The 24,107-nt window shown below is 40.7% G+C and overlaps 1 protein-coding gene across 1 annotated transcript in view; it reads right to left on the bottom strand.

The window, feature by feature from the left end:
• Positions 1–24,107, bottom strand: part of MARCHF5 (membrane associated ring-CH-type finger 5) — a 36,863-nt gene that overhangs the window by 11,115 nt on the left and 1,641 nt on the right. Inside the window, exon 2 of the mRNA XM_007516797.2 lies at positions 13,076–13,278. Coding sequence (XP_007516859.1) covers positions 13,076–13,278 — 203 coding nt within the window. The remainder of the gene's footprint in view (positions 1–13,075; positions 13,279–24,107) is intronic.

The raw sequence follows: 24,107 nt of genomic DNA, 5'->3' as shown, positions 1-24,107 counted from the left end.
CTCATATTTTATTCATTTTCCCTTTTGTTGTCCTTGTTTATCGTCACTGTTGTTATTGCTAACGTTGTTGTTGGATAGGACAGAGAGAAATGGAGAGAGGAGGGGAAGACAGGGCGAGAGAAAGATAGACACCTGCAGACCTGCTTCACTGCCTGTGAAATGAAGCCCCTGCAGGTGGGGAGCTGGGGGCTCAAGGGATCTTGATGCTGGCCCTGCACTTTCCGCCATATGCGCTTAACCCGCTGCGTCACGGCCCGGCTCCCCTGCATCATATTCTTTTTTTTTTTTTTTATTGTTTTTGTTGCTATAGAAAAAGGAACTGATTTCTGGATTTCAATTTCTTCTAACTTAGTGTTTGCATAGAGGAATGCCACTGACTTTTGAATGTTAATTTTATAGCCTGACACATTACTGTATTGCCTGATGATTTCCAAAAGCTTCTTGCTGGATTCCTTAGGTTTTTCCATGTATACTATCATGTCATCTGCAAATAAGGAGAGTTTGACTTCTTCTCTTCCAATCTGTATGCCATTAATTCCTTGCTCCTGCCTGATTGCTATGGCAAGAACTTCCAACACTATGTTGAATAGGAATGGTGATAGTGGACATCCCTGTCTAGTACCTGATCTGAGGGGAAATACTTCCAGTTTTACACCAATGAGTATGATGTTGGCTGTAGGTTTGCTATATATAGACTCCACTATCTTCAGGAATTTTCCATCTATTCCCATTTTTTGTAGTGTTTTGATCATAAAGGGATGTTGTATTTTGTCAAAGGCTTTCTCTGCATCTATTGATATGACCATGTGGTTTTTGGCCTTGCTTTTGTTGATGTGGTGGATCACACTGATTGACTTACGTATATTAAACCAACCTTGCATGCCTGGGATAAACCCCACTTGGTCATGATGAACAATCTTTTTGATATACTGCTGTATCCGGTTGGCTAGAATTTTGTTCAATATTTTCGCATCTATGTTCATCAGAGATATTGGTGTGTAGTTTTCTTTTTTGGTTGTGTCCCTGTCTGCTTTTGGTATCAGGGTGATGTTGGCTTCATAGAAGCTGACAGGGAGTATTCCAGTGTCTTCAATCTTCTGGAAGACTTTTAAAAGTAGAGGTATTAGTTCTTCTTTGAAAGTTTAGTAGAATTCATTTGTAAAACCATCTGGTCCAGGACTTTTATTTTTGGGAAGATTTTTGATAACTGTTTCAATTTCATTAGCTGTGGTGGGCCTGTTCATGTTATCCACTTCCTCTTTACTTAGTTTTGGAAGTTGGTAGGTATCTAGGAAATCATTCATTTCTTCCAGGTTCTCTAGAAGCCTCGCATGATATGTTGAATTTCTGCGGTGTCTGTTGTGATATCTCCTCTTTCATTTACTATCCGATTTATTTGGGTCTTCTCCCTTTCCCTGCATCATATTCTATTTGAATGCTCTACCCTAGTTTTTTCTCAAAATTACTTCTAATGGGTTCTGGACAGTGGCAAATCTGGTTGAGCATGCACAGTACAGTGCACAAGGATTCAAGTTCAAGCCTCTGGTCTCGCCATGGAGGAGGAAGCTTCATGAGTGGTGGAATAGTAAAATGCAGGTATCTCTGTCTCTCTTCATCTCTACTTCTCCCTTCCCCCCTCAATTTTTTCCCCCTTCTTTTTTTTTTTTTTTTTTAAATATTTACTTATTTCCCCTTTTGTTGCCCTTGTTTTTTTATTGTTGTTGTAGTTATTATTGTTGTTGTTATTGAAGTCGTCATTGTTGGACAGGACAGAGAGAAATGGAGAGGAGGGGAAGACAGAAAGACACCTTCAGACCTGCTTCACCGCCCGTGAAGTGACTTCCCTGCAGGTGGGGAGCCAGGGGCTTGAACCGGGAACCTTATGCCGGTCCTTGTGCTTCGCACCACGTGCGCTTAACCCACTGCACTACCGCCTGACTCCCTTGGTAAATTTTTTTATCCTCAGAGCACAGGGGACTGAACCTGGGACCTTGGAACCTCAGGCACAAGAGACTGTTGGCATAACATGCTATTTCCTCCACCCTCAATTTGTTTCTATCCAATATAAATTATAACACACTGTTCAGCTCTGGCTTATGTTGGTGCAGGGGATTGAATCTGGGACATTGGAGCCTCAGGTGTGAGAGTCTGTTTGCATAACCACTGTGCTATCTACCTTTCACCCTATTGGGTGTTTTTGTACAAGCAAAACCAAAAAGTAGTAACAGTTACTAGATTCATACATCAGATTATAGCACAAAAAATTATGGAAAAAGACACTCTAGTTCTTGGAAACCCCATGCTTGGGGGCTAGGTGGTGGCTCAGCTAATGTAGTGTACATGTTACAATGTGCAAGGACCCAGGTTCAAGCCCCCAACCTGCAAGGGGGAAGCTTCATGACTGGTGAAGCAGTTCTGCAGGTATCCTTCTTTTTCTCTCCCTTCCTTCTCAAATTGTTTCGAGCCAATAAACAAACAAACCTTAATTAAAAAAAAAAAAAAACCCTCCAGGTTTATTGGGAGAAGAAGTAATGAATACATGTACTTCACAAATTAAATATATAAGTATATATATTTAACATTTTAATGAAACTAGAGCACTGTTTAGTTCTGGCATGGCACATCAGGGATTGAACCTGGATCCTCAGACATGCAGGTCCTGTACTCTACTACTAAGCTGTCATAGTCCTAGCTCACCACTAATACTTGCCATAGTACTGTATTTCCACAATGAGAGACAACTGGACAAGTTTTATGTAAGTTTTTTAATTCAACTATTGAAATGGCATTTAAAGAAACTTGCAATTAAAAGGAGCTCTATTCTGAATTCTTTTATGCAATAAAGGTTTTCGAGAAAGAATGGACTACACCTATGATCTTGGGTAAATTCACATTTTCACATTTCAGATTTAGTCACATCAAATAGTGAGCCAAGAACTACTGGGGAAATACCTAAGATCATTTCTTTTGAAAAAAAAATAGAAGTAGATTTGTTATAGCTGTAACTCAAATTATATGCATGGAATGACTGAAGGACAGACAGCACTTTGTGTTCAACATCTGCTGGTAGTACTACTTACAATAGTATCAAAGACTCTTAGGACCTCTACTGACACAGAAAGGTATCCTCAAAAAACACCTCTGTGCACTGAAAAAAAAAAAGTCACTGCGATTTTGATAGGCATTACAAAAAACCACTTCTGACCAATTCTTGAGAAAAAAAAAAAAATATATATATATGGCCAGAGTGCTAAAATTTACAGCAGAAAACATAATTTAATGACTTCAGAAGATGCTATATGTAAGATGATTTTGTATAAGCTACTGAGAAGATACCAACTCCCGTGAACTCCAACATTTTCTTAAGTAGCCAATGGTTTATGAAAAAGATTTAATAAGCAAAACAGATTGCTTGAAAAGCTACTTGTTTCCAGGATTCTTTTAATTTGCTTTTTGGCTTTGTATATTTTAAAAATATTTTTTATTTATTATTTATCCCCTTTTGTTGCCCTTGTTGTTGTAGTTATGATTGACATCGTTGTTAGATAGGATAGAGAGAAATTGAGAGAGGAGGGGAAGACAGAGAGGGGGAAAGAAAGACAGACACCTGCCGACCTGCTCCACCGCCTGTGAAACGACTCCCCTGCAGGTGGGGAGCCGGGGGCTCGAATAGGGATCCTTATGCCGGTCCTTGGCACTTTGTGCCACCTGCACTTAACCCGCTGCGCTACCGCCCGACTCCCAGCTTTGTACATTTAACTAGTTGTGACAAGGACCCAGGCTCAAGCTTCTGGTCCCACCTGCAGGGGGAAAGCGTCACTACAAGTGTTAGCAGTGCCACAGGTGTCTCTCCCTCTCTTTCTTCTTCGTTATTAACCCCTCCCCTCTCAATGCTTCTCTGTCTTATCAAAATAAGATAAACTAAAAAAAAAAAGTAAAAAATAAAAAACGGGGAGAGGGGTGATAGCACACCCAGTTGAGAGCACATATCACCATTAACTAGTTTTCATTTAGACCAATTTAATTGCCAATTTCAAAGTCAACATACTGTATTACTTTCGGATTCAAACCCACCCAGAATTGCAGGGTTTAGAGGTCATCAAGAGACCAATATTACAGTTTTGAATGTCTAGTCTTTTTGTTTGTTGGGAGTCCTGTCCTTGCTTTGATGAAGTCTTTATGAAAACCTAACCTTCCCAATAAAAACTGACCTAATCTGACAGAGGTTGGCTAGTGATTCACCCCACTTGTTCCTGTCCCGTGAGGCTTCCTTCATAAACTATTCCACAAATGCACTTACCCCTTTGCTTGTGCTTAATGTTAGTACTTTATGTTCTTGTTCAATGTTTGTTCAGTTGTCTCAATATCCTTTATCTCTGTCCATGTCAGCATCATCTTAGACTGAAAACTCCCAGGGGGCAGGGGCCATGTCTGTTTAACTCGTTTTGTACAGTGCCTAGGATAGAACCATGTACAGATAGGTGCTTAAAATAATGCTCTTTGATGACGATTTGCATCACTCTCAGGAACTCTCTAGGCTATAGCTATCTTAGCACATGGTACCTGGCAATATATTGGGGCACTCTGGCCTGTTCTACAGGGTATCAGAAGATAATGGCAGAGGACCTAGTAGCAGCACCCTGTGGCATGCACTTGATTTAATCTATGGTTTAAAAGTATTTATTTTGCCTGGGAGATAATACAGTGATCTATAGAACAGACTTTTCATGCCTGAGGCTCAGAGGTCCCTAATTCAAATCACGGCACTACCATAAACCATCACTGAGTAGTGTTGTTGCAAAACAAAACAAAACACTACCACCAGCAGCAACAAAAACTTATCAAAATTTTGTAGTCCCAAGTCAAAAAACTCTGTTGAACACACAGAATAACATCATGCCAACCATCTCAGATGAGAGCTAAAAGTATATGAGAATCCTGTATTTATATATGTATATATATATAATCCTGGTGGGATCGTAAAGAGCTTTGACTCTAGCATTTATCACTGGTTTAAATACTAAATTCTGAAGACTACGTCTAACAGCTTCAGACATTTCATCTGACTGCTCTACTCACAAGAACAAATGCCCTGCAAATAAGTTATTTTGTTTAGTGGCAAGAAATTAGTTATTAGACTTAGAGAAGGACTATTAGGCAAGTCTTTAGATAGCCAAACTAATAACAGATCCAACCCCTCCAAAGCAAAACAAAATTTAAATAGACCTGAAGAATAAAAGACCCAAAGTTAAAATAGGTAGGTACTATATAGATATATGGAATGAACAACCATGAATAGTAAAGATCACTGTAAAAGTCTTTTTGACACAGTTTTTGCCAAGACAGAGCTTAAGATTATAGAAGAGCCCAGAGAACATTTGTAGGCTATAACGTCAACTATTAAGTACTAGTTAAACACCAATTGTGTACAAAATATTTTACTATGCATTATAATATATGTAAATGAAATTAAATACACTAGTCTCTGCCTTGGAGGAACCTATAGCCAAGTAAGGGATAAACAAAAACACATTAACAATCAAAAACTTTTAAGGCAAAAATTCAGAAATGTATGACAGTTTGATACAAATTACACAGATAAATGTCAATAACATTTTAAGTAAAGAGTATACAGGAGGCAAGTGTATATTATATATTATATTATAAATCCTATATGTATCTCCTGATTATCAGAAGTGAATCTTGGCCTAGACTTAAATCAGCAATCTGAAAAGGTGTCATGCTAACAGATCTTTCTTTCCTTCTTTCCTTCTTTCTTTCCTTCTTTCTTTCTTTCTTTCTTTTCTGCCTCCAGGGTTATCGCTGGGGCTCTGTGCCTGCACTAGGAATCCACTGCTCCTAAAGGCTATCCCCTGCCTTTTGTTGCCCTTGCTGTCGTTGTTGTTGTTGTTGTTGGATAGGATAGAGAGAAATTGAGAGAGGAAGGGAAGACAGAGAAGGGGAGAGAAAGACACCTGCAGACCTGCTTCACCACTTGTGAGGCAGGTGGGAAATTGGGGGCTTTAACTGGGATCCTTGCGTTGGTCCTTGAGCTTCGCATAATGTGCGCTCAGCCCACTGTGTTACTGCCCGGCCCTGCAGACCTAACTAGAGGCAAGAGAATTGATTCAAGGTTTATAAAGGGACCATTTTTTCCCTCTATTTTTGGGGCAGAGAATGAGAAATAGAAATTGAGAGAGAGAGAGAGAGAAGGGTTACCTGCAGCACTGCCCCACTCTATCTCCCCTTCCCATTCAATTTTTCTCTGTTCTATCAAATAAAAGAAAAACCAAAAACCAAAACAAAATGGAAAAACAAGGGAAAACATGGTGCCAGGAGTACTGGATTTGCCAGAGTCCCAGCAATAACCCAGGTGGCAAAGCAAATAAACAATAAAAACAAACACTCAACTAAGAGAAGGAGACACCCTTAACTTGGTAAATGTTCTCTAGTAAAATCCCTGTAGAACATAGTTAACGGTGAGAGACTGTTTCCCTACAAGGAGTCCATGTTCTCACCACTTCCACTGAACACTACAGTTTGTTGCAGCTAAGAAGAATGAAATATAGGCATTCAGACTAGAAAAAACAGTAAAGTGATTTCAATTTATAAATGACACAGTCTTATATTTTAAAATCTTGGGTGGGGGTCGCTTCCCAAGCTGTGAAGCAGGTCTATAGGTGTCTTTTTCTCCCTTCCTTTGTCTTCCACTCCTCTCTTTGTCCTATTCAACAACAACAACAACAACAATAGCAACAACAATGGAAAAAAGACTGCCTCCAGTAGCAGTGGATTTGTAGTACAGGCACTGAGCCCGTGATAACCCTGGAGGTAAAACAAACAAACAAACAAACAAACAACAACAAAACCCTCTTGGGCAAATCCACCATCAAAATCACTAAATGAGTTCAATATGTTGCAAGTTACAAGATCAAAATAGAAAAGTCAGTTGTATTCTATACACTTGCAATCAACATTCAAAAAAGTTTAAGAAAACAATTCCATTTGGAACAACACAAAAAAGAACACTTAGGAAATTAACAAAAGAAAGCAGCAGCCTGGGGCTGTACAGATAGCACAATGGTTATGCAAGAGACTTTTGTGCCTGAGGATCTGAGGTCCCAGATACAATTCCCAGCACAGAGGTAAGCCATAGCTGAACAATTCTCTGGTCCTTTTCTTTGTATTTGTCCCTCTCTCTCTTTCATTAAAATAAATAAAATACAACAAGGGCAACAAAATGTGAAAAATGGCCTCCAGGAGCAGTTGATTTGTAGTGCAGGCATGGAGCCCCAGAGATAACTCTGAAGGCAAATAAATTACTAAAAACAAGAAATCTATATACACTTAAGACTACAAAACATTGTTGGAAATAATGAAAGGAAAAGTCTAGTCTGAATCAGTTAATTCTTCATTTGGTAATAAAGATCTTTTCCCTTGAGATACTCTGCTGTGAATCACCCTGCTTAATATCTAAACATAGCTACCAGCTGGTCTCAAATTTCAAGGAAAGTTATTTTAATGGAGGACAAACTTATTGGCTGGCATTCTCAAAATTTTGTTTTTAGATTTTTATTTATTAATAAGATAGGAGGAGAGAAATAACCAGATATCACTCTGGTATATGTGCTGCCAAGGACTGAACTCAGGACCTCGTGCTTGAGAGTGTCCAGTGCTTTACCCACTGTATCATCTCCCGGACCACTCTCCTTACATTTTGAATAAATATTTTTTAAACTTAACATGCATATAAACTTGTGGATGATATAATGTACACAAACACATGATTATGATCCATTAAAATTGGTGGTAAGAAGAGGGCTACTTTTAAGTAGCTGTAGACATGTTACTTTCCTAAAAATTTTTAAAAATTATTTATGTTCCCTTTTGTTGCCTTTATTTTTTGTTGTTGTAGTTATTGTTGTTGTTGCTGATGTTGTTGTTGTTGGATAGGACAGAGAGAAATGGAGAGAGGAGGGGAAGACGGAGAGGTGGAGAGAAAGATAAAGACACCTGCAGACCTGCTTCACCGCCTGTGAAGCCACTCCCCTGCAGGTGGGGAGCTGGGACTCGAACTGGGATCCTTATGCTGGTCCTTGTGCTTAAGCGGGACCTTTGTGGTCCCGCTGTGCTGCCGCCTGACTCCCGACATGTTACTTTTCTAACAAGAAGAAAGCAACTCTAAAGTGTGTGGCAAACAGTGAGAAAAACAGTCTACTGATTCCCTTGAGTTTTTCATAAGTGAGAACAAGTGACAACATATACTTGCTATCACTCTTCCAGAATTGCCATCAAGTACCAGAAAAGACAGCCACGGTCAGCTAGTCAGACTGACGCTAAGTTCATATGAAAAGTTATTTTTAAAAAAATGCTATGAGATCGTGGTCTGGGAGGTGGCACAGTAGACGAAGCGCTTGACTTTCAAGTGTGAGGTCCTGGGTTCAAAGCAAGACATAAAGGCTACCTTTATTCCAATTAGCAATAAAGACATACTACATAGAATTTTTTTTTCTATTTATTTATTTATTCCCTTTTGTTGCCCTTGTTTTATTGTTGTAGTTATTATTGATATCACTGTTGTTGGATAGGACAGAGAGAAATGGAGGGGGGGAAGGCAGAGAGGGGGAGAGAAAGACACCTGCAGACCTGCTTTACCGCTTGTGAAGTGACTCCCCTGCAGGTGGCTCGAACCAGGATTCTTACTCCGGTTCTTGCACTTTATGCCACCTGCGCTTAACCCACAGCGTTATCGCCAGACTCCCAGGGTACTTTTTAAAAAAAAAAAATTAAAATATTTATTTTCTCTTTTGTTGCTCTTGTTTTTCATTGTTGTTGTAGTTATTGTTGTTGTTACTGATATTGCCTTGTTCGATAGGACAGAAAGAAATGAAGAGAGGGGAAGACAGAGAAGAGGAGAGACAGACACCTGTAGACCTGCTTCACCGCCTGTGAAGCAACTGCTCTGTAGATGAGGAGCCGGGAGCTTGAATCCGGATCCTTCCGCCGGTCCCTGTGCTTTGCACCACGTACGCTTAACCCACTGCGCTACCGCCCAACCCCCCCCTCGATTTTTTTTTTAAACCAGCAGTATTTTAAAACTTTAACTTGAAAGTGTATGCCAGGGTCAGTATGATCAAAAGCCAATATTATCATCTATGTATCAAAGAACAATGTAGCACCTGAAAGTCAATTCACAAATGATTTCATATTTAGACAACAGCTACATTTATTCCTGAGTCATTGTTAAAAATTGTGAATAAGATTCCAACTGCAGTTCATGAGCAGGTATATTCAACATGTAACATAAAGAAAGAAGTAAATCTAAGACTGCTTTTCTATCTTACCCGGAGAAAAGATGTTAACAAAAACTATTTAAATGACAGATAAGCTTTTTTTCATAAGACTGATAATGTCAGGAAAAAACTAGGATTGCCAAATGGCTTTACTCAAGTGACTGACTACCATGACATTATAGTAGTACACTGAATAACCTAAACTTATTTTTTAAAAATTAAAAAAAAAAATCCTTATTTATTGGATTGAGACAGGTAGAAATCGAGAGGGAAGGGGGTGATAGGGACGGAGAGAGACAGAGACACCTGCAGCCTTGCTTCACCACTTGTGAAGCTTTCTCCCTGTAGGTGGAAACCATGGGATCAAACTTGGGTCCTTGAGCACTGTACCGTGTGCACTCAACCAGGTGACCACCACCTGGCACACCTAAATTTATCATTTGATAGTGAAATAATTATTTTCTTTTTTTAGAATTTGTTTACTTATTCTTAAGAAAGACAGGCAGAGAGAGAAAGAACCAGATGCCACTCTGGCACATGTGCTGCTGGGGATTGAACTCATGACCTTATGGTTGAGAATCCAATGCTTTATCCACTGTGCCACCTCCCAGACCACAAAATAATTCTTTAAATTTTTTTTTATACTTTATTGGGGGCTAAATGGTTTACAGTACAGTTGCTGACACATAGAGAGTGAAATAATTCTTAAGGAAAAGCCTTGTTGTGGTTACTATTATTGTTGTTGATGTTGTTGTTGGATAGGACAGAGAGAAATCGAGAGATGAGGGGAGATGGGGAGAGAAAGATAGACACCTGCAGACCTTCTTCACTGCTTGTGAAGCGACTCCCCTGCAAGTGGGGAGCTGGGGACTCAAACCGGGATCCATACACTGGTCCTTGTGCTTTATGCCACGTGCGCTTAACCCAATTAAGCACTACCGCCTAATTCCCTACTTTACTTCTGTAGAAATAAATCAGTACATTGTTACATACTGAATTTAAAACTCTCAGTTACCACTAGAGTGAAAACATTATGTCCTAGAACTGAACACAATTAAAAGGACAGATCTACACATGGATATTTCCCAAACTAGAACATTCAACTTTACTGCTGAGTCTCATACATTTGTTAAGTCAATGACTCACTGAATACCATAAATTTGCTGAAAATCCTCGCAATATTTCTTGTATTCATTCAACTGAACATCTAAAAATTCTAACAGAATCATCCTATGCTTGCTGTTATTCCCAATACTAGTCTAAAACTGAATTCCCAACAACCAACCTATAGCTGAAAAGTGGGATTACCTAATTTAGTAGAATTAAAGAATCAGAAAAGAAACCATTCAAAAAAAGTGAAGAGAACATTGGAATTATTGAGCCAGGTATAAATGTGGTGGAAGATTGCAGAAGTCACTGCTTTTAGGGGGCCAGGTGGTAACCCAGCAGGCTAAGTGCACTGGGTTCAAAGCGCAAGGACCACATAAGGATATCAGTTAGAGCCCCCAGCTCTCCACCTGCAGGGGAGTCACTTCACAGGTGGTGAAGCAGGTCTGCAGGTGTCTATCTTTCTCTCCCCTCTCTGTCTTTCCCTCCTCGATTTCTCTGTCCTTTCCAACAACAGCAACGGCAACAATAACAACAAGGGCAACAAAAATGGGAAAAAATGGCCTCCAGGAGCCAAAAAGAAAAAAATATGTCACTGCTTTTCCCAATGCTTAGATTATTATTTTTTTGTCTTTCTTTCTCTCTTTCTTTCATTATTTCTTTATTGGGGATTGATGTTTTATAGTTGATAGTAAATACAAGAGAGACTTTTCAAATATTGTTTTGATATTATAATAAAATTCTGATCACCTTTTTGCATTTAAATTCAGAAATATGCATTAAGACCCATCATGTAGTTCACAAATTTTGAATTCTACTACAAAACTTTCCTTCATTTCTTCCTATGCATTCCACTAGAGATATACAGACCAAGTAAATTTTATCTGCCTTATTACTAATCACCTTATGTTACAGTTCTGTGCCCTCACTCTTTTTTTTTTTTTTTTTTTTTTTTTAAATTTTTTTTTTTTTAAATATTTATTTTATTTATTTTTTTACCTTTTGTTGCCCTTGTTGTTTTATTGTTGTAGTTATTATTGTTGTTGTCGTTGTTGGATAGGACAGAGAGAAATGGAGAGAGGGAGGGGAAGACAGAAAGATAGACACCTGCAGACCTGCTTCACCGCCTGTGAAGCGACTCCCATGCAGGTGGGGAGCTGGGGTTCGAACCGGGATCCTTATGACGGTCTTTGTGCTTTGCGCCACCTGCGCTTAGCCCGCTGTACTACAGCCCGACTCCCATGTGCCCTCACTCTTAAACAATCACCACCACAGTGAAGCCTGAGAGACAGTTTGACTCTTTTTTTTTTTTTTTTTTTTTTTTTTTAATTAAAACAAGTTGATTTGCTTTAGCCACATGTGAGTGAACTACACAGAGTTCACCTGGGAGGGTGCCTGCTTGTTTGTTCTGTGTTCTAGCCTAGTCCCTACTACAATGAGGGAAGCTTTGGTGCTGTAGTGTCTTTTCCTCTCTCCCTCTTTCTCTATCTGAAAAAGTTGTTCCAGAGCAGCGAAGCCCTTGATGACAAGATAGACAAACATGGATTTGATTTCAGTATACATAATACTTAGGCTAAAGCTAATATATCCAATAATTATTTCCAGTATCTTCTCTAATGTTGTCCTGCTGAAAGTTACTCTTTTCTCCTCAGAACCTAAATTGCCTTTAAATATCTCATGATTATAGCCAATATACTTAAAATGTTTAATAGCTGGCATGGAATAGACATAAAGAGAGTAACACCAGTTCACACAATATGGCTATAATGGAAAATGTTAACCAAACTGTCATTCATAATTACAACTTTCTTTAAACAGTTTGCTGTACTTAAACCATTGATTGTTCCTTACGCATTTTACAGAAAAATAAAAGCAGTTTTTATGAAAGACAACCATGTAAAGAGGATTTCAAGGGAAAGTTTAATTTAGTCTTTTATTAAATCTTTTATTTCTCTATTATTTCTTAAGTAATGAAAGAATTTAAGAGTAGATATTAGAACACACTATTGTTTTTCTATCACCCACACTAAAGGTCTCCAGAGAATGATGCTTTGTAGTCAGTTTTTTTTTTTTTTTGCCTCCAGGGTTATTGCTGGGGCTCAGTGCCTGCACCATGAATCCACTGCTCCTTGGAGGCCATTTTTTCCCCTTTTGTTGCCCTTGCTGTGGTTATTGTTGTTGTTGATGTTGTTCATTGTTGGATAGGACAGAGAGAAATGGAGAGAGGAGGGGAGACAGAGGGGGAGAGAAAGATACACACCTACAGACCTGCTTCACTGCCTGTGAAACGACTCCCCTGCAGGTGGGGAACCAGGGGCTCGAACCCCGGGCTCAAACCGGGATCCTTATGCCGGTCCTTGCACTTTGCGCCACGTGCGCTTAACTTGCTGTGATACCGCCCAACCCACTGTAGTCTGTTTTTTATTACAACTTTGTTATTGGACTTTACACAATTCTTTTTTTCTCAACCAAATGAAAAGATTTGATACACAGACAAATGAGGAAATTTAGGGAGATAGTAAGAGTAATGCAAAATTGCTAGCAAAATTTAAAAAATGATTTAGTTAGGAACCAAAAAAGATGAAACAGAGAAAGCCACAAATAAGCAGAGATGGGTGATCACAGACCTATATATAATGTCAGATATATCTGCATTATTTTAAAGAAATTCTTACCCAACTTTGGAAAAACTATTAAGTATTCAGCATTGCACTGAGGGCATGCCACTCTGGCTGTACTGTTTCCTCTTTGTTTTTCATCCACCCATCGCTGTAGACAAGCCTGATGAACCCATTTTGTAGATCCTCTGCACCTGCATGGTCTCACCCATTCAGCTGTTCTATCATCTTCATCAGTGGCAAAACACACCCAGCAACTTCTGTAAATTGAGAGGAAATCATGTTATTTTAAGGACCCCAGCCTCCTCTCCACTGTAGCTCCCACTTAACAGGATAAGCTTATTTGTATATACAAAACAGTACATTTCCAGTTGAGCAGTTTTATCTTTTCTTACTTTCCCTTGTATTATTCTAGAGAATACTGTTTTCTGTATTGTGTTTTTAGGCAATCTCCATTTTCCCAGTAAATTCTTCACTTTCTCTAATGAGCCAGCAATCAAAGGAAAAAAATCCAAGCTGGTTATATTCATTTTTAAAAGATGTGCACATGTATGGGGGGGGAAGGAAGTGAATAGGGAGGATGAAAGAGATCAGAGTGCTGCTCAGCTTTGATATATGGTGCTAGGGAGTGAACTTGTGGCATCTCTGGGACCTCATGTATGCAAGTCCTATGCTCATCTAGCTCCTCGTGCCCCAGCTGCTTTTATAATAAGGTCAAATAATCCTTGGATGGGAGGTAAACACAGAAGATGTGACTATTTCTTTGCTCTAAAAACACTTTTTACTTTCCTGAACTTGAAAAACTAAAGTACTGTACAAATGATCTCATGCAATGCTCTTTCCATTTAACAGCAGAATGTGTGTTCTGAGCCACTTTGCTAGCTAATTTAGTTTTTTTTTTTTAAAGATTTTATTTATTAATGAGAAAGGAGAGAGAGAGAGAGAAAGAACCAGGTATCACTCTGGTACATGTGCTGCCAGGAATTGAACTAAGGAACTCATGCTTGAGAGTCCAGTGTCTTAGCCACTGTGCCACCTCCTGGGGCATGCTAATTTAGTTTTTATGTATGCAAGAAAATTCAAAGAACTGTCTCATTACAAACAAATTCCAGCTGTTTTGTCTTTGGGCTCTCATGTGCTGGGGATCAAACTTAGGGCCTCATCAAATTTTAAACTGAGTAGGGAAGAAGCAAAGACTTCTGGTTAGGGTATAACTATAAAAAGAAAGATTATTAAATCTTGTTTTTTAAAAAAAGAGCACAAAAGGGAGTCGGGCAGTAGCGCAGCAGGTTAAGCGCAGGTGGTGCAAAGTGCAAGGACTGGCTTAAGGATCCCAGTTCAAGCCCCTGTCTCCCCACCTGTGGGGAGGGGGTCCCTTCATGGGCGGTGAAGCAGGTCTGCAGGTGTCTCTCTCTCTCCTCCTCTTTATCTTCCCCTCCTCTCTCCATTTCTCTCTGTCCTATCCAACAAGGACGACATCAATAACAGCAAGAATAATAACTACAACAATAAAACAAGGGCAACAAAAGGGAATAAATAAACATTTTTAAAAAAGAGCACAAAGATGTTAAGAGATGAAGGTATTAATATAAATTCTGTTAGGATAGTGATATGACAAATTTGGGGCTACAAATTTCCATTATAAGTTTGATTGCTTTTCCTTTTTTTTTTTTAAAGTTTATTTATTTATTTATTCCCTTTTGTTGCCCTTGTTTTATTGTTGTAGTTATTATTATTGTTGTCGTTGTTGGATAGGACAGAGAGAAATGGAGAGAGGAGGGGAAGACAGAGAGGGGGAGAGAAAGACAGACACCTGCAGACCTGCTTCACCGCCTGTGAAGCGACTCCCCTGCAGGTGGGGAGCTGGGGTTCGAACCGGGATCCTGACGCCGGTCCTTGTGCTTTGCGCCACCTGTGCTTAACCTGCTGCGCTACAGCCCGACTCCCTGCTTTTCCTTTTGGAAAGGACTTATAGACGTCTGCAAGCTCTCAAATCTGGGATACTTACATTAAAAAATAAACTCTTTAAGGGCAACAAAAAGGAAATAAATAAATATTTAAATAAAATAAACTCTCATTCAGCTGCTTAAATTTAAAATGCTTGTCTATTTTGCCTTTAAGGATACTTCATCAAGTCTAATTGCTCTTATGAAATTAGGCTGCAATTTTTTTCCCACCCAATTAACACAGGTTTTGACATTAAAGCAAATATAATTCAATTCAATGTGCCCCATTCACACATGTGCACACTCCCACCCCCAAAAAGTCTGATTATAGGGTTGGGAAGGTAGCATAGAAGTTATGCAAAACCAAGAAGGATTCAGAGGACCTAGTGGGGGTTGTATTGTTATATGGGAAACTGGGGAATGTTATACATGTACAAACTATTGTACTTACTGTTGAATGTAAAACATTAATTCCCCAATAAAAAAAAAAAATCAGGGAAAAAAAAAAGAAGTTATGCAAAAAAGACTCCCATGCCTTAGGCTCTAAAGTCCCAAATTCGGGAATCGGGCTGTAGCGCAGCGGGTTAAGCGCAGGTGGTGCTAAGCACAAGGACCAGCATAAGGATCCTGGTTCAAGCCCTGGCTCCCCACCTGCAGGGGTGTCGCTTCACAAGCGGTGAAACAGGTCTGCAGGTGTCTATCTTTCTCTCCCTCTCTCTGTCTTCCCCCTCCCCTCTCCATTTCTCTCTGTCCTATCCAACAACAATGACAACAATAATAACTACAACAATAAAACAACAAGGGCAACAAAAGGGAATAAATAAAATAAATATTAAAAAAAAAAGTCCCAAATTCAATCCCCAGCATCACCATGAGCCAGAGCTAAGTAGTACTCTGGTAAAACAAAACAAAAAACCCTAACAGAAGACAAGATTGTAAAACAGCTGGTAATTAAAATTTGTTATCTACTGCCCACTCCCACTTAATTATATAAGTGGTTTCTGTCAGAACTAGTAGTGTAATTGTGCTCAGTAGCAAGACTAATCAGATATTATAGACTGGTGAGGTCTCTAGTCCTTCTCAAACTCATGGCTGAGAATCCAATGCATTATCCACTGTGCCACCTCCGGACCATGTAAATAAATTTTAAAGACATACCTTTTGAGATGTATTTAAAGAACATTACTTCATTCTTATAGTAAGTCTATAGCTTTACTGGTTCTAATCACAGCACTAATCCATATTTGAAACAAGCCACCCTTTCCTAAAAAAACCATTTGAACAGTCTACATGATTTAAAGATGATAAATTTTGCTAGGAATATAACACAGTGGGTTACATAACAGATTTCCCTACCTGAGGCTGGGAAGTCCCAGTTCAATCCCAGACACCACTATAAACCAGAATTTAGCAGTGTTCAAGTTAAAAAATTAGCTTCCCCCCTTCCAATTATTTTTCCTTAATAGTAAAATTCATAAACATTTCAAGGAATGTTTATAGGTAGCTTGCCTTTAATTTACAATTATTCAAGTTCTCTTACTAAATCAAGTTGAATACCTACTAATTACGGTCATTATTTTGCACAACCATTATGCTGTATCCCCAGCCCCTATGATCATTATTTAACGTCACAAGGGGGGGTTACAAGGAACTATATTTATAAAACAAGAGACTTAAAAAGTGGGCTGGGGATGCAAAAAGACTTCCAAGCCTGAGACACCAAAGGTCCCAGGTTTAATTCCCACAATTATAAACCAGAGTTAAGCTGGGCTCTGGTTAAAACAAACCAAAAAAAAAAAAAAAAAAAAAAAAACCAATTTACAGACTCAGAAACAAACACACGGAAAAAAAAATTATTCTCTCTCCCAGAGGGATAAAGAATAAGAAAAAATAAAATTAGTTAAAAAAAAAAATCCAGGAGTCAGGTGGTAGCGCAGTGGGTTAAGCACACGTGGCTCAAAGAGCAAGGACTGGCGTAAGGATCTGGTTCGAGCCCCCGGCTGCAGGGGAGTTGCTTCACAGGCAGTGAAGCAGGTCTGCAGGTGTCTGTCTTTCTCTCCCCCCGTCTTCCTCTCCTGTCTCCATTTCTCTCTGTCCTATCCAACAATGACGACATCGATAACAACAATAATAACTACAACAATAAAATAAGGACAACAAAAGGGAAAAAAATCCATTTAAGCCAGGGATGTGGGTAGAAAGCAGAACTAAGGCAGAACTATCATATATGTGAGGTCATGGGTTCAATTCCCAGTACTGCATATGTGGAAGAAGTGCTCTGATTTTTCTCACTCATAAAAACAATACCTATTTTTAAACAAGCAAGGTAAGAACCACCACTCAAAATAGTGTCAACAGGATTTCTGTGTTGCACCAAGTACGGACTGGGTGGAGCTTCCGGACTTAGCAACATCTGGCAGGACTTAAATTTTAGGACTTCTGGAGGAGGGGCTACGGAGCAGCAGCAGCTGTGTTTCTCTCCTCTCCTCTCCTCTCTCGGGTCAACTAGGAATACCAAAGGAGACCACCTAGGACTGCAACAAGACAGGACTAGATGGACTTCAGGAACCCACCAAATCACCGGTGAGTGCAAACACCCGTGGCTTGTGGACAGAAAGGAGCCTAGGGAGAGATTAAGTGGCTGGTAACAGTCCGGCAGTTTACCAGTTAAGACACCACCTCCAGTCTCTTTCACAAACAAAAAGATAGCTGAAGGGAGGAGAGGACTCCCCTTCTTCTTCTTCTAGCATTTGCCCTTCTTCCGTAGCCATTCAACAGCGTCAGGTTGAGCCTGATGTAAAGTTTCGAGACCTCCTTTGAATCTGGAGAGGTGGCAGTCGTTGACTATGTGGGTCATAGTCTGTCTGTAGCCACAGGGGCAGTTCGGGTCGTCTCTGGCTCCCCAGCGATGGAACATAGCGGCGCACAGGCCATGGCCTGTTCGATAGCGATTGAGGAGGGCCCAATCCCCTAAGACTCACCAAATACTCCCTCAGAGTCTGGAGCAGCAGCGGGAAGGCCCTGTGCTGACACCAGGGGACAGGGAACTAACTCCAGAAGAGCTATACCTCGGTGGCCTAGCAGTGGGGCTGTGAGAGTCTCTTTGCATAACCACTGGGTTATCTCTGCCCCACCCTGCTTTATCTCTTGGTCAGGAGTCAGTGATTAAGCTAAGAAGCCTACTTATAGTTTAAAAGCCCTCAGGCTCCCATAGCCTACAGGGAGGAAAAAGAACCCTTTACTTACCTTACTTAGACACAAGTCAATCCAGGCAAGAGTGACCAGAATTTGAAAAGTACTGAGAGGGACCTCACAACAACGATAAAACAACTCGGGCAACAAAAAGGAAAAAAAAGTCCTCCAAGAGCAGTGGATTTGAGCCACAGCAATAACCCTGGAGGCAAAATTAAAAAAAAAAGAAAAAGAAAAAAACAAAAAACTGAGGTTTCGTACTGCACCAAAGTAAGACTCTGGAGTGGGTTGGGGGGAGGGTTCAGGTCCTGGAACAGGATGGCAGAGGACCTAGTAGGGGCTGTACTGTTATGTGGAAAACTGGGAAATGTTATGCATGTAAACTATTGGATTTACTGCTCAGCTCTGGTTTATGGTAGTGCAGGGGATTAAACCCAGGACTTTGGGGCCTCAGGCTTGAGTCTCTTTGCATAACAATATGCTAACTATCCCTGCCCACAAACAATTCTATAAATGATACATGGTATATAAAAAGCATCAAACAAAAAAGACTGCAAGAACATGAACCCACTAATGACAGTGGAGCTGGGATAGGGGGAGGATATGGGACTGTGATCAATAGTGATCAAAGAAGCCTTTATCTCTGTTTACTTTTTATATACAGATGGAAGCAAATATAATTATGAATCCTTCTCCCCCCCCCCCTTTTTTTTTTAACCAGAGCACCACTCAGCTCTGGTTTATGGTTGTGCAAGGTATTGAACCTGGGACTTCGGAGCCTCAGGTACAAGAGTCTCTTTGCATAACCATTATGCTATCTCCCCTGCCCATGAATCATTCTTAACTTCAGGCATTGGCCTATGATAACCAAAATGGGATACTGATTTGATGATAGAGATGTTAAAACATAAGAAACTGTTCTTATAGAAATTGAAATGGCCAGAGAAGTAAGATATAAGAGGGGTACAATTCCCACCCCCAGAACTCCATATCCTATCTCCTCCCCCATAGCTTTCCTATTCTTTATCCCTCTGGGAGGTATGAACCCAGGGTCATTATGGGGTGCAGAAGGCTGAAGGTCTGGCTGGCATCTGTAATTGCTTCCCCACTGAACGTGGGTATTGGGAGGCCGATCCATACTCCCAGCTGTCTGTCTCTCATGCTCCTCTTTCTACCTGACTGTTCTTGAAACACTGGCTACATTCCTAGTCTAGTAGCCAGGTGTAAATAAATGAGGCAAAACCAGCAGCAAATTTCTCAGTGTTTACTGAGAGATGGGGGTCACAAAGTCATTTCTAGTAGCGTCACTAGGTAGGCCCAGGTCTCAAAACTTAGGTCTATGCCTGCAGTTTTTTTTGCAATATTTTATGAACTATCTATACATTTAATTCTAATCTTTGGGAGATATTTTTAAAAGATGGAAAACGGTTATTAAGATTTCTTGTTGGGGTCGGTCGGTGGCGCAGTGGGTTAAGCGCATGTGGTGCAAAGCACAAGGACCAGTGTAAGGATCCCGGTTCGAGCCCCCGGCTCCCCACCTGCAGGGGAGTCGCTTCACAGGTGGTGAAGCAGGTCTGCAGGTGTCTGTTTTTCTCTCCCCCTCTCTCCATTTCTCTCTGTCCTATCCAACAACGAACAACATCAACAATGGCAATAATAATAACCACAATGAGGCTACAACAACAAGGGCAACAAAAGGGGGGGGGGAAAGGGGAGTCAGGCTGTAGCGCAGCACGTTAAGTGCAGGTGGCGCAAAGCACAAGGACCAGCATAAGGATCCCGGTTCGAACCCCGGCTCCCCACCTGCAGGGGAGTCGCTTCACAGGCAGTGAAGCAGGTCTGCAGGTGTCTATCTTTCTCTCCTCCTCTCTGTCTTCCCCTCCTCTCTCCATTTCTCTCTGTCCTTTCCAACAACGACAACAACAATAATAACTACAACAATAAAAAACAACAAGGGCAACAAAAGGGAATAAATAAAATAAATATTAAAAAAAAAAAAAAGACTTCTTGTTGTCGTTGGGGAGGTGGAGCAGTGGATAAAGCAGCGGACTCTCAAGCATGAGGTCCGAGTTCAATCCCCAGCAGCACATGTACCAGAGTGATGTCTAGCTCTTTCTCTCTCCTCCTATGTTTCTCATTAATAAATAAATAAAACCTTAAAAAATACTTCTTGTTAGAGAAGTATGGCAATGAAGTAAAGACCAGGAAAGCTTCAGGGAATCTAATGGAAAGTTTATGAATGATTATGATTCAGGGTAATGATTGTGATCTCAAAACTTTCACAGTACTAGAAAAACTATCTCCTTTCTCACCACTCTTAAACTACTGTTTATTTGTAGTAGTGTAAATTATTTAAATAAAGTATTTATACAGAACATCCTTAAGATAAAAATAACAATTTTTAGATAAATGAAAGGTAATCTAAATGCATTATCTAGGGCTGAAGAATCAAGCTCAGTTGTAAAGTACATGCTTTACATGGTTTGATCTGACACCATCAAGAACAAACCAAACCTATTTCCCTCTCTTTTTTTGCCTCCAGGGTTATTGCTGGGGCTCTCTACGAATCCACTGCTCCTGGAGGCTATTCCCATTTTGTTGCCCTTGCTGTGGTTGTTATTGTTAGTATGTTATATCTGTTGTTGTTGAACAGAGAGAAATCAAGAGAGGAGGGGAAGACAGAGAATGGGAAAGAAAGATAAGACACCTGCAGACCTGCTTCATCTCTTGGGAAGCAACCCCCCTGCAGGTGGGGGGCGTGGGGTCTCAAACCGGAATCTTTACACTGGTCCTTGCACTTTGCACCATGTGCGTTTAACCCACTGTGTTACAGCCCAGCCTCCTATCTTTTTTCTCTCTTTACATATACTTCACCTACAAGTACTATAATTATAAAATTTATCACAATTAACAAATAACTGCTACTTGAAATTCAGGTATTCACGAAGAACAGAGCAATTCAACTTTAGTTATTAAACTCTGAAAGACTAAGAGTATAACCAATCGTATCATTCATTTAAAATTGTTTAATTATCTATTTATTGGATAGAGACAGTCAGAAATAGAGAGGGAAGGAGATGACAGACAGGGAGAGAGACAGATACCTGCAATACTGCTTCAAAACTCGCAAAGCTTTACCCCTGCAGGTGGACATTGGGGTCTTGAACCCAGGTCTCTGTCTTTGTGCATTGTAACATGTGCACCCAACCAGGTGTGTCACCACCTGGCTCCCTATATCATTGTTTCAAGGGTTATTGCTGGGGCTCGGTTTGGTGCCTGCAATACAAATTCACTGCTCCTGTCAGCCATTTTCCCATTTAAAAATTATTTATTCCCTTTTGTTGTCCTTGCTTTTTATTGCTGTAGTTATTGTTGCTATTGATGTTCTTGTTGGATAGGACTGAGAGAAATGGAGAGAGGAGGGGAAGACAGAGAGAGAGTGTGAGAAAGACAGACATCTGCAGCCCTGCTTCACTGCTCATGAAGTGACTCCCCTGCAGGTGGGGAGCCGGAGGCTCAAACCAGGATCCTTATGTGGGTCCTTGGACTTTGTACTGTGTCCTTAAACCAGTGAGCCATGGGCCCCATTTCACTCAATTTTTACAATTAAGTAGAGTCATCTTTTAAAAGCTCTCAAAGTGATTTTAAAGTGGAGGCAGTTTAAAAACTACTTATCTAACAAAGGTCTCTGAATGTCAGCTCAAGAATCTACCTTAAGGGATTTCCAAAGGCTACATGGTGCAGAATGAGAGCAGAAGCCAGCAGTAAGGTCAGCTGCTTCTGTAAACGGTTAAAATTCTCAAAGTTCTGCTAACTAGTTTTAAATACCTCACTAGCACTCCTTGGCTTTTTAAATCTTCAGCATGGATGAAAGCCTGGTCTGCTTTTGGACGTGAGAATGCCTCTAAAAGTCATCAACATATAAGTGAAAGTTGCAATCTCTCAGGAAAACAAATTACTTTTGTTTACAAGATACTCTGCACCAGAAAAGGATCTTGATGGGAACTGGCAGTGTGAGAAGCATCTCCTCTGGGAAGGCTTTAGTGGTGTTATGCAATTTGCCAGTATGCTAAAGTATAGTGAAAGAAAACATGCTAAGTTATGAGCGCTCTAGACAACTGGGGGAAATTAAAAGACCGTGCATTTGTTCACTAAATAAATATTAAATATACCTGATGCGGGGCTGTTTCAGTATCAAGATGAAGAATAATAAATACCTGCCTTCCAGGAGCCTGTAAATGCTAACACAAAAATGGGGCCATCATACAGCCTGACCTGAATGCCGACATTACACAAGGTTTGGAGTAATCACAGGACTAAACACTAACACTGGAAAGTAACGTGATTTCTATCAGTTTAGATGTCACAAAAGTCTAAGCACCAGTAAACAAACAAACAAACCTGTCAAGCTGGGAGGACTTTTGGGTGGCTTGCATTTTGGGTGTGGTGTACCCAAACAACGTCTAATTGGGTACACCCTCCTTTAACCACTTACAGTTGGGCTGCAACTCAAAAACTATGAAAAGCTGTAAAATCTTCTGAGCACAGGGGCTAGTGGAGTATTGAGAACAGTCAGCAACTACAAGTAGTAGTGTAGGGACTGGCCTGGTGCTGATTAGGCCAGCAAGCTAAGACCTGGTTGTGGGGAATAAGGATAGATTCCCCCCACTCCACCCCAACCCCCAAATCAGGATAGAACCCATGGACTAGGATTTGAACAGCAGAGGGCGGTGGAACTGATTTCATCAAGGTTTATAGAACCAACTCACCCCAACAGGAAATGGCAACTCCAGTATTATTTTGATTTTTTAATATTTACTATTTCCTTTTGTTGCCCTTGTTTTACTGTTGTAGTTATTGTTGTTATTGCTACTGATATCGTCATTGTTGGATAGGACAGAGAAATGGAGAGAGGAGAGGAAGACAGCGGGGAGAAAGATAGACACCTGCAGACCTGCTTCACCACTCCTGAAGCAAGCTGTGGGTCCTTGCGCTTTGTGCCACGTGTGCTTAACCCGCTGCTCTACCGCCTGACTCCCTCGATTTTTTTTTTTTTTTGCCTCCAGGGTTATCGCTGGGGTTCGGTGCCTGGAATCCATTGCTACTTTTTCCCTTTTGTTGCCCTTGCTTTATCGTTGTTGTGATTATCATTGTTGTTATTGATGTCATTCTTGTTGGATTGGACAGAGAAAAATGGAGAGGAGTGGAGACAGTGTGGGGGATAGAAAGATAGACACCTGCTTCACCGCTTGTGAAGCGACTCCCCTGCAGCTGGGGAGCCGCTCAAACGCTGATCCTTACATCTTTGCGCTTAGCGCCAAGTGCGCTTAACCCACCGCCCGACCCCCCAAAACCTTAATGATTTTATTTGATAGGCTACTTAGAGGGAAGGGAGAGATAGAGAGGGAGAGAAAGAGCGACACCTGCTGCCCTGCTCCACCAGGCCTGAAGCTACCCCTCTGCAGGTGGGGGGTGGGGGTGGGCTTCAACCCGGGTCCTATCTCCTAGAGTGCTGCCGCCTGGCCACCCTAACTCCAGCATTAGATGAAACTTTTTTTTTAAATATTTATTTCCTTTTGTTGCCCTTGCTGTTTTATTGCTGTAGTTATTATTGTTACTGATGTCATCGTTGTTGGATAGGACAGAGAGAAATGGAGAGAAGAGGGGAAGACAGAGAGGGGGAGAGAAAGACAGACACCTGCAGACCTGCTTCACCACCTGTGATCCTTACACCGGTCCTTGTGCTTTGCGCCACATGTGCTTAACCCGCTGTGCTACCGCCCGACTTCCACCTTTTTTTAAAATAGAAAATTGATGTAGAATCGCCCAATATGCAAAATATTCAGGAGAGGAGGAGGGGGCGGGGCTGTTTTCCAAATCCTCTCCTCTACCCCAGACCACTAATGCTCCCTTGAGGATACTCTTGACTTTACAATTTTGGGGGGTTCAGA

This window comes from Erinaceus europaeus, chromosome 1, assembly GCF_950295315.1.
Source record: "Erinaceus europaeus chromosome 1, mEriEur2.1, whole genome shotgun sequence".
NCBI lineage: Eukaryota > Metazoa > Chordata > Mammalia > Eulipotyphla > Erinaceidae > Erinaceus > Erinaceus europaeus.
The sequence above is the reverse complement of the archived record's forward strand: the minus strand, read 5'-3'. Positions and strand labels throughout refer to the sequence as shown.